The following is a 15,429-nucleotide window of genomic DNA, read 5'->3' on the forward strand; positions in this document are numbered from 1 at the left end:
AGGATGCTAATGCCTGCTGTCACATTCTCAGCTAATCACTCAGGATCCTGATACTAAGAGGTTGTAGTACCTATGGTACTCTCACCAGTTAATTCCACACAATTAGAAGCTGGGTGTCCAGACTAAGCTACTTTTCTGAGCCCCCTGTATAGTCAAGGAGAGAGGCATCTAGGCTAATTATCCTAGATTGCAGTATATTGCTGAAGTAGGTGGACCTAATGTGTATCAGATATCTACCCTAGAATGAGATAATTTGCTCTCCACCTCTCTTGACATAAAACATTAAAGCTAAGTGTGCTAACAACTCTCTCTACCATGCAGCAGTGATTCCAGTTTGTAAGCTACAGAAAGGAGTGGGGATATCAGATATGCCCATGAGTCAAATGTTTAGTATGTGCTAGTACACCTCCTGATTCAGTGTCCTACATCTTAACTATTCTTTAGAGGCACCAATTGTCCCCACTGACTCTTAAGACTCTAGGAACTTAACGCTGTCTCCACTGTATCCTGATGAGGTAACGTGACAATTTTTTAAGTACTGTAAAACCTAAGTTGAAAGCCCAACCGATTATAAAGTATGTTTTTGAAGAATTACGGCACAACAATTTTGAAAATAATAGAGGCCCATAAAAGCAAAACATGATAATGCAATATATGTTTGTAAAATTAAATTGTTACTTTGACACATTTTCTCCACTGATTGCACATTTCCAGATTGCTCCTGTCACAGCTGCTAAAAGTTGTTTGTTTTCAGAGTTACCAAGCAGAACAGATAAAGGTTGTAGACCTCCGTGCTGTCTAACAAGGTCACGTGTTTCCTTATCTTCTGCACACTATACAAAAAAATTAAACATATGTACAATGTAAAAAGTGCAAAATTATGTCTTCAAAAGCTAGGTATATTATGTTGTAACTAGTAAAAGCTAATACAGAAGAAAACATAAGTATTTTATTAAAGTATCTGAATATGCTAACAACTCAGAGGTAGACAGTAAACCATTGCTGTATATGCAGCAGTGCTTATACTGTCACCTTGTCGGCAAACAAACATAAAAAACCAAAGTAGCTCTTTGCACAGTACACCTCGCCTCTCTCTGTTGGTTACCTGTGCAATTCAGGGCTTGCACACAAGAACAGCAAGTACAAACTTAATTACAGTATTAAATATGCAGCTAAAATATTCTAATAAGATTTATCCAAAGACCAACATTTTCATGAAGCAATTTCTTACACATTAGAGAACTAGTAAAACTAAGAAATATTAAAAATAACAACCACATAAAACCAAAGGGCTAATCCTGGCTGTGATCTACTGATTATAATAATACAATTACCTTAAATATGGCACTTGCACAATGCATCTGAAGCTCCTCATGTTCACTACTCAGATTTTTGACAAGGTTCTCAATCATTCCTTCTGTCCTTATTGCAAGTCTGTAACTTGGCTAAAAAGATAAACTGAATCTTTTAAATCCTATCTATTAACAAATAACACCAGTCACAATTCTAGGCTTTGATATTGGGAATCTTCGTACTTTAAGAACAAGTAATCTGCATTGCCTTGAAAATACTATTGATGTTCTCAAAGTTAATCAGATACATAAATTCTCTGCAGTGCTCTTCAAATCACCTGTAAAACCAGGTGCTGCAATTTCTATTTTGTAGCCACCTGGCTTAAACAGAATTCAGTATATTCTGAACTGTGTCCAGACTCCCTGCTCAGAGCCAAGGAAAAAAAAGATGCTTTAGAATGGGATCAAGAAGTACCCACTCACTTCATCAAGAGCCAGCAGCCAAAACAACAGATCTGTTCCTAGAACAAAGTTAGAAAAACATGTTCTAAGAATTGAAATTTTTTAGTGATCTTTTCTTCCAAATTTTAACCCAAAGGCATTGTAACAGGGGACCATTATTTAAGAGATGGGAAACATCTGTGTAAGAGATCCATTTAGTGTTATTTCCAAATCTGGCCATATGAGAAAACCTCAAAAACATCACCTTCTCAATATAGACTTACTGAAGCTAAAATCTGCTGGGTTGCTGTCTCGTGGAGCATGCATAAACTTGTGTAGTTCAAGAAGCTAATTTTGAAAATACAAAGTATTTTATAACGTAAAATCTTTTGAAAAATCATGTCTTACATGTCTTAAATTCACCAAGAGAATTTATATATATTTTTGGCCATAATGCAATACACTTTAACTTCAAATATGATTCTACAAACGGAGAAATAACCACTCATCTTATATGCAGTGGTAAAAAATACTTGTATTCAAATTTAAAAACGGAATCACATATATTCTTCTTTTTGCAGTCGATCAGACACCATCTTACGCAATTCACAAGGACATTGTAAACCACACTGCCCTGCACTGTATTGGAAGATCTTGGCCACACCTGTAGGTTAGTTTTGTAGAATTTAATTGTACTGATTAACCAGAATATAGCATCTGAAGTTGCCAAATTTGTCAAGTATGATGAAAAAAAATGAGAAAAAAAATGAAACTGACTAGGGATTTCATTTCTATATATCTTCTTTCACAAACTACCCCTAGTCTTTTAAATAAAACATGCTGGTCTGTATTTCCTTACAAGATGTGACCTTCTCAAAAATACTTTGACCACACAAAGCATCTACCTCCTGATGTGATAATGGCCCTGGTTTAAATGACAGTCAAATGTAATGCTTCCTTTTAGTAGCCAATTGTTTTAATGATTAGAAATAACTTAGCTATATGTGTTTACTTACCTCTGAGGCACATTCTTGTAGTGTCCCCACTACTGGGGTTAAGATGTTTGCATGTGAACATTTCAGCCATCTAGCTAACAATGGAATGCCACCAGCTTTACGGATTGCTTCTTTATTTTTGGTGCTTTTGCTACAGCTCCAGAGCGCCAAAGCCCCACAGCGTGCTATTTCAGTATCATTTGCTTGGTATGGTGTTGGACTGGTTGATCCCACTGAAATACCTTCCAACAGCCCAACCTGAAAAAAAACCACTTTTTTTTTCATTATCTGAAGGGATTAGGTATTATACTGCTTTTTAATGATGGTAAACACTACTACAAGAATCATGTACACAACACGTGATGTGTTTTTTTGACAAAAATAAGACAAGGGTACAAATTTTAATGTCTGCTTACCAATCTCTTGATTCCTCCATGCTGCCTTACTGTCCTGCGTGCTAGTTTAAATCTAGCAACATTAGCAATCGTTTCAGCTGCCAAACATTTTAGATCTTTATCTGGAGAGTCCAGTATTTTCACCATGATCTGTAAGCCCCCAAGATCTGCAATTGCATGTCTGATCAGTATATTTTGACTAATTTCCTTCAGGATTTTTAATGAGCCAATCTAAATAATGGAAAATAATAGAAGTTAAACATTATTTAAGTATACATAAAAGTATTTAACATGCTGGTTTATCCAAATCATTTTATCTTTTAAATTGAATCAGAAGAAGGAAACTGAAAATCAAAGAAATTTATGTTTATCTAAAAAATCCTTGAAATCAAGAAAATACAGAAATGAGAAATCAATTTGCATTATACTATATAACTTTGAAAACTGAAAAAATATTCTATTAGAAAAAGCATATTCGTTTCTCTATTTGACAAAGCTACTTACTTGGCATTTAATTTCTTCTGTATCGAGTAAATTAATTAACACTTCAAGACATCCAAGGTCTTTGATGGCCAACTGACAAGTTTCTTGAGCCAGATTGAAATCTCTCATCAAACACAATGCAATTACAGTAGCTGTTGGATTACCTCCCTAAAATAAAGCAAGTCATTAACAAATATGTAAAGTGCATTTAATACAAAACAATCTCTTCTTCAATACTAGCAGAACTACTACTAAAAAAGAAACATGTTAAGATTATTTTGACTCTATGCTGTTAAATAATGCAGACATAGTAAGAAATAGAATTACTGATAAAGTCTGCAAATGGCGTAAAGATTGACATGAGAGTGAACAGCACAGGTGACAAACGACTAATATGGCCTGCTGTGAATGGACCAGTAAACTGGGCAGTCAAGTATTATGAGTTTTGTAATGAGTGTTTGCAGTTAGCAGAAGAACACACAGTGAAGACACAGACATTTCAGAGAAGCTATCTGCATTCTTTGCATTCATATTCACTCTGGAAGAAACCAAATTGATTCTGATGGAATCTTCCATTGTGGACATTTCAGAGGATTTTTCTGAAACTGAAGCCAGTGTAAAAAAACTCTGACATTATGAACAGTAACAAATTGCCATGATTAGAAGGTTTTCAACTGAGTTATAAAGGAAACAGGATAAAATAGTTGATTCAGTAGAAGTGGCATGTATCTTCTTGCTTCAAACTGTCCTGTTACCAGTGTCCTGGGAATGTGGTGTCAACTCTGAAAAGAGTTCAACGGTTATCCAAGGCCTTTTAGCCAAATGTCTGTGCTGGACAAATTGGTAGACTGCAATAAAGAATAGAATTAGCAGATATCTGTCTAAATATTATATTCTTGCAACAGTATGATATACTTAGAGTCACTGTGGATCTGTTAAGAGAAGCCCTACCTCACAGAATTTACCAGGCTTGTGGTAATGGAGATTTAGTTGTTATGTCTAACTGGACTCCATAAGGATTCTGACAATGTCCCTCCCTGATAGCTTTTAAAGAAACCAAGCCACTATATTATAAGAGGAAAGGTTATTGCATTGATTGAAAAGAATGACTAAAGGATAGGAAACTGAGGATGGGAGCAAGAAGTCAGTTCAATAAAGGGATGTGATTTCGTGGAGTTCCACAGATCTGTGTGGAAGTTAAGCAATTCAACATACTCGTAAATACCCTGAAATATGAAAGGAGTAGTTATGTGACAAAGTTTGCTGATGATATTATGATTCAGGGCCAGTTGTGACAAACCGCTAAAGAACTTTCTAAGATTGAGAGGGCAATAAAACAGCAAATGAGAAAATGAGAAGTCATGCACATCAAGAAAAAACAATCCTAACTCCATAGATGAAATGATAAGTTTTTCAGCTGACAAATCAGAAATGGTATCTGGAGGTTAGGGTAGACGGTAATCAAAAAACAAATGAAATATTAGGACTTCATTGGGAAAAACTGTGAACAGAGAATGTCACTATACAACAGTATAAATCCATAGTAACCTTCATGCAGTTTTGCAGCCTTAGTTTCAGGAAGGTCACTATAGCACTTAAAAACCTTCAGTGAAGAGCAGCAAAGATAATCCAAGGTATCTTAATTTAGAAAAGGGATGCTTGAGGGATATGATAGACTCATAGAATGGTTTGGCTTGGAAGAGATCTTTAAGATCATCCAGTTCCAACCTCCCTGCCATGTGCAGGGACACCTTCCACTAGACCAGGTTGCTCAAAGCCCCATCCAGCCTGGCCTTGGATGCTTCCAGGGATGGGGCATCTACTGCTTCTCTGGGCAACCTGTTCCAGTCTCACCACCTTCACAGTGAAGAATTTCTTTCTAATACTTGATTTAAATCTACCTTCTTTTAGTTTAAAGCCACCACCTGTTTACAGTATTAGGGATGGCACTGAGCACAATAGATAGGGATTGACTGCCCAATATCTCTTTTTTAATACGGATATAATCTCTTTTAATAATGAAGTATAATAGGATTTAGGTTAAAATAAATAAAGGGAGTTGATTCTTCAAATGAAGTAACAGACTAGTGGAACTAGTTGAGAAAGGATTCTGCGAAATTAAGTTGTCACTGAAGGTCATTAAAAACGTAAATATCTCATTCAATTTTCAGATCCCTGGGCTAAAAACAAGTGGTAGCTTGGAAAGTATTAGAAAGCTGTCTGTTTGCCCTGTTCTTACTTTGCCTGCGTATTCATTTATGGTTCTGGGTTTCTTCTGTCTTGATAGAATATGAACAGAGTTTCACACTACTGTAAGTTATGCCGTCAAGTTTCTGACACCCGTGTAAATTAGAGGTCAGGACATCTGAACTGCAAAAGATTAACCACAGAAAAAAACCCATCCCAATCATCATGTCTCCCTCCTGTTGCAGTAAGGTTATTGCAATACAGTCTTTTGATCTGCCCAATACAGTTTCTTTTATGTCTAAAATTAAAGTCATACACTTACAAACAATGAAAACAGGATATAGCTCAATGTAGGAGTTCTGTCCTGGAAATCAGAGCATATAGACTCAGGATGTTGAATAAGAATTTGAGACTACAGTGTAAAATTTGATTAAAAGGATGAACTTTGGGATGTAGAATTCAAAGTACTGGATAGGAACATAGGTATTGTCTTTTTAGGCACTCGTTCAACTACTACTGAAATTCTGTGTCTAATTTTCCTTTTCACAGTTCTAGAAGGAAAGTGAAAATATGGAGATGATTCAGAGGAAAGAAATAAAAATGACTGCAAGCCTGGAAAATAGTTGCATTAAGACAGAAATGAAAAGCACTGTTCAATTTATTAAAAAGTAAATTAAGGTATGATTTATTCATAGTGAATATCTCTCTGTGAGGAATAGGAATGTGATCACGAGAGCTCTACAGTCTAGCACAGAGGTTTCGTTTGAAATTAAAGGTACTAAAATTTAGATGAGGAATAAAGTGCAAGATTTCCATTGTGTGGTTAATTATCCTTTGGAAGAAATTACTCAGAGTGACGATAAGTTTTCCAGCAGTGGAAATTTTTTCAGTCAAGATTGGATGTTTTACTAAAAGATAAGCTCTATTTCAGTCACAGCTACTAGACTGAAAGCAAGAAAAAGATCAAAGAATACACCCTATGGTATGCAGAAAGTTAAACCATATGATAACAATGGATTCTTTTGAACCTATAGTCCAGATTTACTATTAATCAAATCAAGGATGGACCCAGCTGCACAGAAATTAGAAGTGCTGAGCTACCATGTAGCTGCGACAGAAGCTAGCATGCTTGAGCGATGCCAACTGGTGCTAGTGTGGAAGTTACAACTTAGCTCACCCAGTAGATCAAACTACAGTATCCACCTCCCACATGCCTCTGAATTCCAAGGAGGCTTTGGCTCTCACCCAGATCTGAATCGTGCTGCCCACGTCCATCTCTTTCAAATAACAGTTTTGAAACTGTAAAGGACTTTGAGTCAACCCTTTCCAGAGGAAAATATTTTGGTAAATTCTGCACATCATATTGAAATACAGAATACTGAAAAACTGAGTAATGTCTGCTAATAAGTAGATCTAACAAATCCACAAATTTAGCAGCATATTTCTTAGAGGTAAACAGAAACACTAAGACAAAGTAAAAATGTCTTTAACATGCTCTACAACAGATACCATAAATGTAGTAGAGAATTGCAAGTGAGAAAATACATCCAAAAGGAATGTGAGAAAAACACTTCATATAGTTCCAGATCAGTAACTTGCACCTTATGCACCTGCTAATCAACAAAGTGTATGTAGATGGTGCTTCATAGAGATTTTTTACTTAAAATGTCTTGTAACAATAGATATTCACAGAATTTCCCCACAGAAAACTGTTAAATATAATTTTTTAACATCTGTAACATACAATGTCCTAAAGGAAGATTCCTACAATTTTTTAAATCATTGTTACCACCTTGACTTCAGAAGAAAATGAAACATGTCTTGCTTTAAGAACATAATTTGATCTATTTTGAAAATATGCCCTAGTTAATAAAATATTTTTATATATTTCTCAATTTTTTCCTAGAGAAATCAGTTTATCCACACGTATCAAAATCTAAACTTTTTTTAAAAAATCTATACAATATAATTACAAACTTACACAGGATATCCTGTAGCTCAAAAGGACTAACAGCTGTCATTTTATGAAGTTTGTGGTCTCTTCATATAGCTTAGTCTTTGAGATTTACTTTGCTTTGTATTATAAAAATTTTGCAATGGGTCTTTAAAGAGAAAACTTGTCTTTTTATTATTTTATATAAATGTAAGAAGTATATTGCTAACCTGACAAGCAATGTCTCTTCCTTTGAGGAGTGCTTCTCCTACAGTGAAACTACATTTATACATAACGTAGTAATTCATAATTCACTTATTTTACATGTATAACGATACATGTGCAACATGGATAATGACTGGCATATGACATTTAATAGAGACCAGGTTTTTAAAAAATAAACAACTTTTAATTGTCTTATATTCAATAAAAAATAAAGCTGTATATAAAATATACACTCATTTAATTTTTTCAGCTTAAAAAATGCACACTACTTTAAGTGTTTTTAAAGTAAAACCACAATAAAATATTTTTCATATGTGCTGAAGCATCAGTTCTACAAAATAAGAACTATTACCGATGGTTTCAACAATTATTTTTTGCTTCTTGAGGTTATTATTACAGTAAGTCTTGCAGTACTTACAGCACAGATTTTAACATGCATGGAAGTAGTTATCTCTCCATTAAGTTGACATAAAATCTACATCATGTTGTTATACCATCTGAAATCTGATATGCTGGATGCAAAATAAACTCTACTGGCAGATCAACAACCAATTTTAAGGCTTGAAATTAAACACAGACTTAGATTAATATGTGCCTCTTCCTATATAGTGGTATAACATATATATCCACATATTAAATGAAAATAAAACAGTACCACTGCTACACCATCAGTAAAACATCTTCTCTGCAACGTATGTGTAATGTCTCTATTATGATACTCAGAGCTCACTGATGAGAATTACAGAACTATAATGTGTAGCAAAGCCTGGGTTTCTTTTGCTTTTACTTTTGAGGTGTTTAACAGACCACTTTTATAATAAAATAATGCACAGATTAATATAGTTAAAACTTTTCATGTATGTATACAGAGGCAGTTGTTTTAGATGACTATAAGATTGTATGTAAATTTGGTATCTGTCAGTCCAATCTCACAGGTTTAGTCACCACTATATTAGAAACATCTTTATTTTCTCCAAATATGACTACATGCATCAGCTAGTCCATTCTGAATGCACAGCAAGATGAAAGATGCGCTAACTTTTGGCTGCATCCAGAGCCCCTTTTCACTGGCTTGCTTAGTGTCCTGTCTTTGTCTATTTAAAATCTTTGGGCCTTCAGAAATTCTTCTTTATGATCACAGGGAATGCTGGATACTGTTTCTGAAGTATTCAAGTACCTTCTGACACCTTCTGGCAGAAAAACATTCAGATACAGCATGCGTGACACACACTGCTCAAAGATCTAGTGAAAGATGTCCCAGCCCATGGCAGGGCATTTGGAACTAGATGATCTTTAAAGGTCCCCTCCAACCCAAACCATTCCATGATTCTATAATCTCAAGTTACAGTGGCTCCGTAACAACAGTGACAGAAAACAGCTAACCACTTAGTTACTGGTGCTATTACTTAGTAAAATTAGTATTCAAGGTCATCCTAGGGCTTCCTAGGCCACAAGAGAGTTCCAGTGGGAAGAAAAAACCAAAATTAGCTATAGGGACATATTTTAATATTCTTAAGCATTTCCTTTTTTTCTCTGTAAGTTTCTTAAATGAATTTTACAGTGAAAAGAACTGGCAAAGATGGCTTTGTGCTTATTTTGCAACCACTGCCTCCTAAAGCAGCTGAAACCACCTTGATTCCCAACATAAGTCACAACAGCTTGAAGGTCAGTTGCCCAGGTCATTGCACAGATACACCAATGACTTTAAATGGCAGTGTATCAAATAGCAATTAAATCAAAGCTAGCAGGAGGCCAGAAATTCATCCATTGTTGTTTTGTAAATTCAGGAAACCAGAAGGTATGATATAATGAGAAAGAAGGAAAGATAAAGCTCAGAAGAGTCATCGGTGCCTTTAAAAAAATATTTATCAGGTACAAAAGCAAAAATCTCACTGAGGATGAAGAACAGGAAGTATAGAAAGAGATTAATCAGGCAAAATCATGAGCTCTTCAGTTGGCTAACACTTAGGGAGCATACAAAGAGTGAGGACAATACCAAATAACTACTAAGAATGAAAAAAAAAAGAACCATAGAAGGACCAAACCCAAAATGTAACTACCAAGGGACATACAAGTTAAACCAAACATTTTATTTGATACTTCCATAATAATCAAGCAGAAAAAACTGTTAGTCGATGGCAAGCTTTCAACAAATGAAACCAAGAAAGCTAAAAGTGCTAATGAGCCTTTTTTTTGCATTAGTCTTTACCATGTTCTAGTAACATATACTTAATGTCAATGATGACATAGTCAACACTCTGCTTATGCTAAGGACATAACTAGTCAATAAGTACTTAGATAACTTAGCTGTTTTCATACTAGCTGAGCTTAATGGAATCTGCTCTATGGTGCTGAGAGAATTGGCTGATGCCAAAGACCATGATTAGTTTGCAGATTTGCAGAAAAAAATCTGACCTGGTGTTAACAATGGAACACAACATATGTATTACCTATCAGTATCACAGTGTTGTCAGACAAAAAAGTAAACTTTACAGAGAGGTTTATAACCAGATTTGTTACCTGTAAGATGCAAGAAATCATCCTTCTTCAGTTGGTACTGAAAAAAACACATTAAGTACTAAGTTCAATTTAAGTATCATACTTCAAAAAAGACACTGACCAACTTGAAGACCAGAGGACAGCAAAATATCTCAAAAGTATAATCTACATGGTAAAAAGGAAGGAACTGGAGGTGTTTACTCCAAAGATGAAGAGACTAAGAAGGTGGTTTAAAGAACAGCGACAGAGACAATCATCTGTTCTCCAGGTCCATTGTGAGTAAGACAGGAAATAATGGGGTTCTAGGTATTAGAAACATTTTTTTAATGGTAAGCGTTATCTGAATTTTGGAATACACAGCTTACAGCAGTTATTAAAACTCCATCACAGGAAAGAAAAGTTACAATGCTATTTTGGAGAAAGGCAGATAGGGTAAATAACTTCCTGCATTCTGCTCTAGCACTGCAGGATTTGGGTATTGTGAACTTTTGTTACCATGAAATTTTGTAAATATGAAATGGTTTTGATTAGATATTTCCTTCTTTTTTAAAAAAAAATAAACTAAAATTTAAATTTAAAATTAAAAAAAAAAGAAAAAAGAAGGAATGATCCATAATAGATAAATAAGATCATAGGTACAGGTAACAGATAATAAAATATACAGGCTTAAGTTTTCAATATCCCATGTCTCCTCCTAAATAAAACCCTTCCTAGTCAATACAATGCTTTAAATTTTGAAACTATGACGTCAGTTGAGTAGGCTAGGAAAAAAAGACACAACATTTCCTCTGGAGTCATCTCTGGAAAGGATAAACACCATTAAAATTTTTGCAGATGATCTGTCAGAAGGTGGAAACATTACTTTTTCAGACAACTGAGACTGTACAGGAGCTATACAGGAGACCTATGGAATATCTAACTTGGTACAGTCCACTTTATGGTATGCATTACCCTGTTCCTTTTGCTTGAATGCTCTGACATCATATATGGCATAATTATGCCACTTTGACTGATCTTCCTACAGCAAAGACCTGTATCAGACACCTGTCACAATTAACACTAGAGAAAGGATGGTTTTATGGGATAGGCACCATAGCTGGACTCAGGATACCAGCGGTCCTTGAGTCCTTTGACGAAATTCCTGCCTGCTGTTGGCCACATGCCTTTTCCCAGTATCTTTGTTCCCCACTTTCAACTGAAACGCAAAGGCATTAATGGAGTAGAAGTAATAAAAGTACTAACAAGACTGTAAAGAAGATTATTCCAAACATGTTTCCCAATTTGTAGTAAAATGCATGCACATGCATAGAAAAAGATAAAACTTTATTAATAAAGTTACAGTGCATTTAAGTTTCCTAAGAGAAATCAAGACTAAACAAAATGAAAATTATACAGCTTTTGGCTCACAAACATCTCTATAAATATGGTACCTATTTAGAGTTTTTGAAATTAGTTTATTTAATTTGTATTTGTATTTAGAGTGAATATAACTGAATGTATCCAGAAAATGAAATATTGTTTTACTCTGCATGGCAATATCAATGATAATTTTTTTTCTTTTTAGACCTATGGCTGAAATTTATTTTGCCATAGTAAGAGTTCATTTTATTTACTGTATTAAGCAAGTCCTGGATAGATACCTTAATGTGCATGTCTATGGTAGTAAGCCTATGACTGAATAACAGAAAAGAAAGTTGCTGCTTGTGAGCAGTTTTGTACTTCTTATGTACAGTAATACCTTACTTTTGATTATGAGTATACATAATCTGAATGGCAATCACAACATACTTGACCAAATTAAGGCCATACATACCAAGCCAATGTATTTTTAGAAAATACTGAATGAACAAAACAGTTTTATGTGATATGCAAAAGAAAGTATGTCAAATTATAGAAACCTTTATTGTTATACCAGAAATTATTTCATTAAAATTCATTAATGGAATGCAAAAACTCCTAAAAAACCCACCTATTTAAGTCCCAGCCCAAAATATTATTAAAGTATTGCTATTTTTATAAAACAAAAAAGCCAAACCAAGTGGTAAAGTATAAAAAGGCAGAATTCTTAATTTACACCTTTGTGACTTTTGATTTTCTGTTTTATTTAACTCTCTCAGATCACGGGCCATTTTGTAATATTCTGCTGGAATACTTCAGAATTTAAATAAATTTTGATAAAACTTAATGAAAGACTAACTATTGCAGTATAATATCTTCAGCAAGGCAATTTTTCTATGCTAGTAAACCTCCAAACACTCTGAGTTTTGGTTTAAATACGAGTTGAAATTTTTCATTTTAGTTTATAAAACATACAAGCTGCAACTTGTTAAGAGATGAATTATGGACAAGTACAACTGAGTTATGGAATAACTCCCTGCTCCATTTCCTGAATCTTCTGGTGTTCTTTGGCTACAGCCTAGCAGTATGTAAACCATAAAGATTAATACAAGTAAAACCAATGGAAAATCACAGGCATCACAAGATCCAAAATGTTCACATTAGACTAATACCATGTACAGAAGGTGCATAGCTTTACTTGCAGATTAATACCTTGACCCTGACCCTTCACAACGGCAGAAGTGACATATATGTTATGACCCTGACACAGAGTTTAAATTGTCACCATATTTTATGAAATTGAAAATAAATTAGTTTCTAAACAAAAGAATAAGTCTATTATTTCCTGAGCGATCCAGAAGGTTTTGTTAGGCACTGTTGATTCTCTCTTGAAAACTTTCCCAAGACATGTATCAGTTCTGTTAGCTTTCCTTTTCTGATTCATGGTAATTGGACTCTACTAGCAAGGAGGTAAGAGTCAATGTAGTTCATGCACAGACGTATTCTTCCCCCTAACTTCACAAACCTCAAACCTCAAAAGAAGTGAAATGCTGACCCAAAAAGCCACAGAAAACCCAGCCAAGGTAGTACAAATATTTAACAGTGCAAGTTTATCTTCTTACTATTTGTGAAATTTTCAGTTTAGGAGTGTGCTTGTTCCCTGTTTGCATCTGGACAATTTTGTAAAGACAATGAACCACAATCTTTTCAACCTTAGATAAATCTGGAGAGAAAAATAAAGATTGTAATATGCACGATAAACTCACAATCCCACTGTGATTTCTAGATCAGATCACTGCAACAGATGTTAATTTGAGATTTAATCTATTTGATCCATTAGAAACTACTGTTACCGCAAAACATTACCATTCAAGAGAATGTGTGCGCACTGAGGTCATTCTGAGTTTTAGCTCTGGCTTTGCTTTTAGTTACCACAGGCCACCTGTAGTACCTTTGGTAGCTGTGCCGGAGTTCAGACATCAGCTCATTTGGCAAAGTGCCTTGAAGTAACTGTATTTAAAGAGCAAGTCTTAGATTGTCTTCAACTCACATTGCAGTCTCCCAATGACACTCCAGCATGAATGAACTCAGCTTCAGCAACTATCCCAGACTTCCTCTGCCCGCCATGACAGGCCCTTTTAGCATCTGCAAAATGCTTTACTTAATGCACAAACCGTGACCTTCCAGCATTCCCTGTTAAAGAGAAGCCACCCTCCATGGCACCATCTTACCTCTCCAGCAGTACACTGACTTCAGCTGCCACTATCACCAAAACAGACAGGTTCCCTGAAGAGGGAATTTACCTCAGCACCCTTGATGACAGGGCCATGTTCTTGAAAGGGACAGGTTGTACATTTCTTCAGCCTTAGCTGAAGGAAGATTGCTCACTTGTTTGTTTGGATCATGACATACTGAAATTGTCACTGTTGTGCCCTCTCCTCACTTTCAGAAGAGGTTGCTTTGGAGGACAGAGACTTAACACACTTGGTAAGTCCCACACAGTAGGAGAGTATTTTCATTCAGTGCTCTCTGGTCTTGAAATGCAAAGCTTTCTGCATGCCTACATCTGTGGCCAAAAGGTCAGAAACTTCCTCTAGCAACAGTCATGCTAACTTCTACCACCAAGTAATGATCGTTTTGGGGTGGGAACTCCACTGCCACAGTAACTGTAATAGTAGCGTGCAACGTCATCATACTCGGCCTGCCTGACCAGCATCAGAAATGGCCAATGCCACTCAGCTTGACAAAACATCTTAAATTCTGAGGTTAAAGAAGACTTGCTGCCTGCTCTAAAGGAATAGTAACTATGTATACAAAAAGACTAGCCTCTCTGTAGTAACTCAGAGCCTGGAGGATCATCATGGACACTAAGACAGGACACACTGAGTGTGTGCACCACACCCAGGTCTTCATCAAGCATAGAGGACATCAGTGCTGGTAAGATACCTGTGCTGTTGGCATGTCTGAATACCCTAGACTGTCATGAGTCTATAGTGCCTATACAAACAATACAATGCCTCCAGCTCTTGCAGACTGAATAGAGTTATGGTCAGGCATTTCACCATGAGATGACCGATTTTATACAAGTATCTGGATACCGTGTCCTCAACAAAGCTGGTGAAGACTTTAAAACCTCTGCAAGGCTGGAAAAAAGCACTTTTATCAAGTTCAATGAAATCAGAGCATGGCATTCAGGACTAACTTTGTTCACTCTAAAACTGCTGCAGTCCTGTGCTGTCCTGTTACAAATGGGCTATCTCCTTACATTTACATATCTGAGCACAGTTACCTGCAAACATTTTTTTACATAGGCTTCCACCTGATGTTAGTCTTTATTAGTGTTCACTCCTCCCTTTCTGCCTTCAGTCTCTGGCTGAAGTTGTATGTGATGCTACATATCACAAGCCCTGGAGACAAAACTTACCCTACAGTAATCCTTCAACCACCTTCAAAATGTCTCTGACATGAGCAGTGAACATTTGGGGCTCATGGTGTCCTTGAGCAATGCTCCCCTCACATCCCATATAGATGCCCTTTATGCTGCCTATGCAGTCTCCCTCCTAAAAGATACCATATGAACAAAAAATGTTCTTTCAGGAAAAGTACTAAATATTGCTAAATTTGTTTCGCAGGAAGAACAA

General features: G+C 35.7%; 1 protein-coding gene across 1 annotated transcript in view; it reads right to left on the reverse strand.

Moving 5' to 3' along the window:
• ODAD2 (outer dynein arm docking complex subunit 2) overlaps window positions 1-15,429 on the reverse strand; it is an 86,744-nt gene that overhangs the window by 50,947 nt on the left and 20,368 nt on the right. Inside the window, exons 11-15 of the mRNA XM_040593786.1 lie at window positions 3,628-3,774; window positions 3,145-3,354; window positions 2,750-2,986; window positions 1,335-1,445; window positions 679-833 (exon numbers count right to left, since the gene is read on the reverse strand). Coding sequence (XP_040449720.1) covers window positions 679-833; window positions 1,335-1,445; window positions 2,750-2,986; window positions 3,145-3,354; window positions 3,628-3,774 — 860 coding nt within the window. The remainder of the gene's footprint in view (window positions 1-678; window positions 834-1,334; window positions 1,446-2,749; window positions 2,987-3,144; window positions 3,355-3,627; window positions 3,775-15,429) is intronic.

This window comes from Falco naumanni, chromosome 4, assembly GCF_017639655.2.
Source record: "Falco naumanni isolate bFalNau1 chromosome 4, bFalNau1.pat, whole genome shotgun sequence".
NCBI classification, from domain to species: domain Eukaryota; kingdom Metazoa; phylum Chordata; class Aves; order Falconiformes; family Falconidae; genus Falco; species Falco naumanni.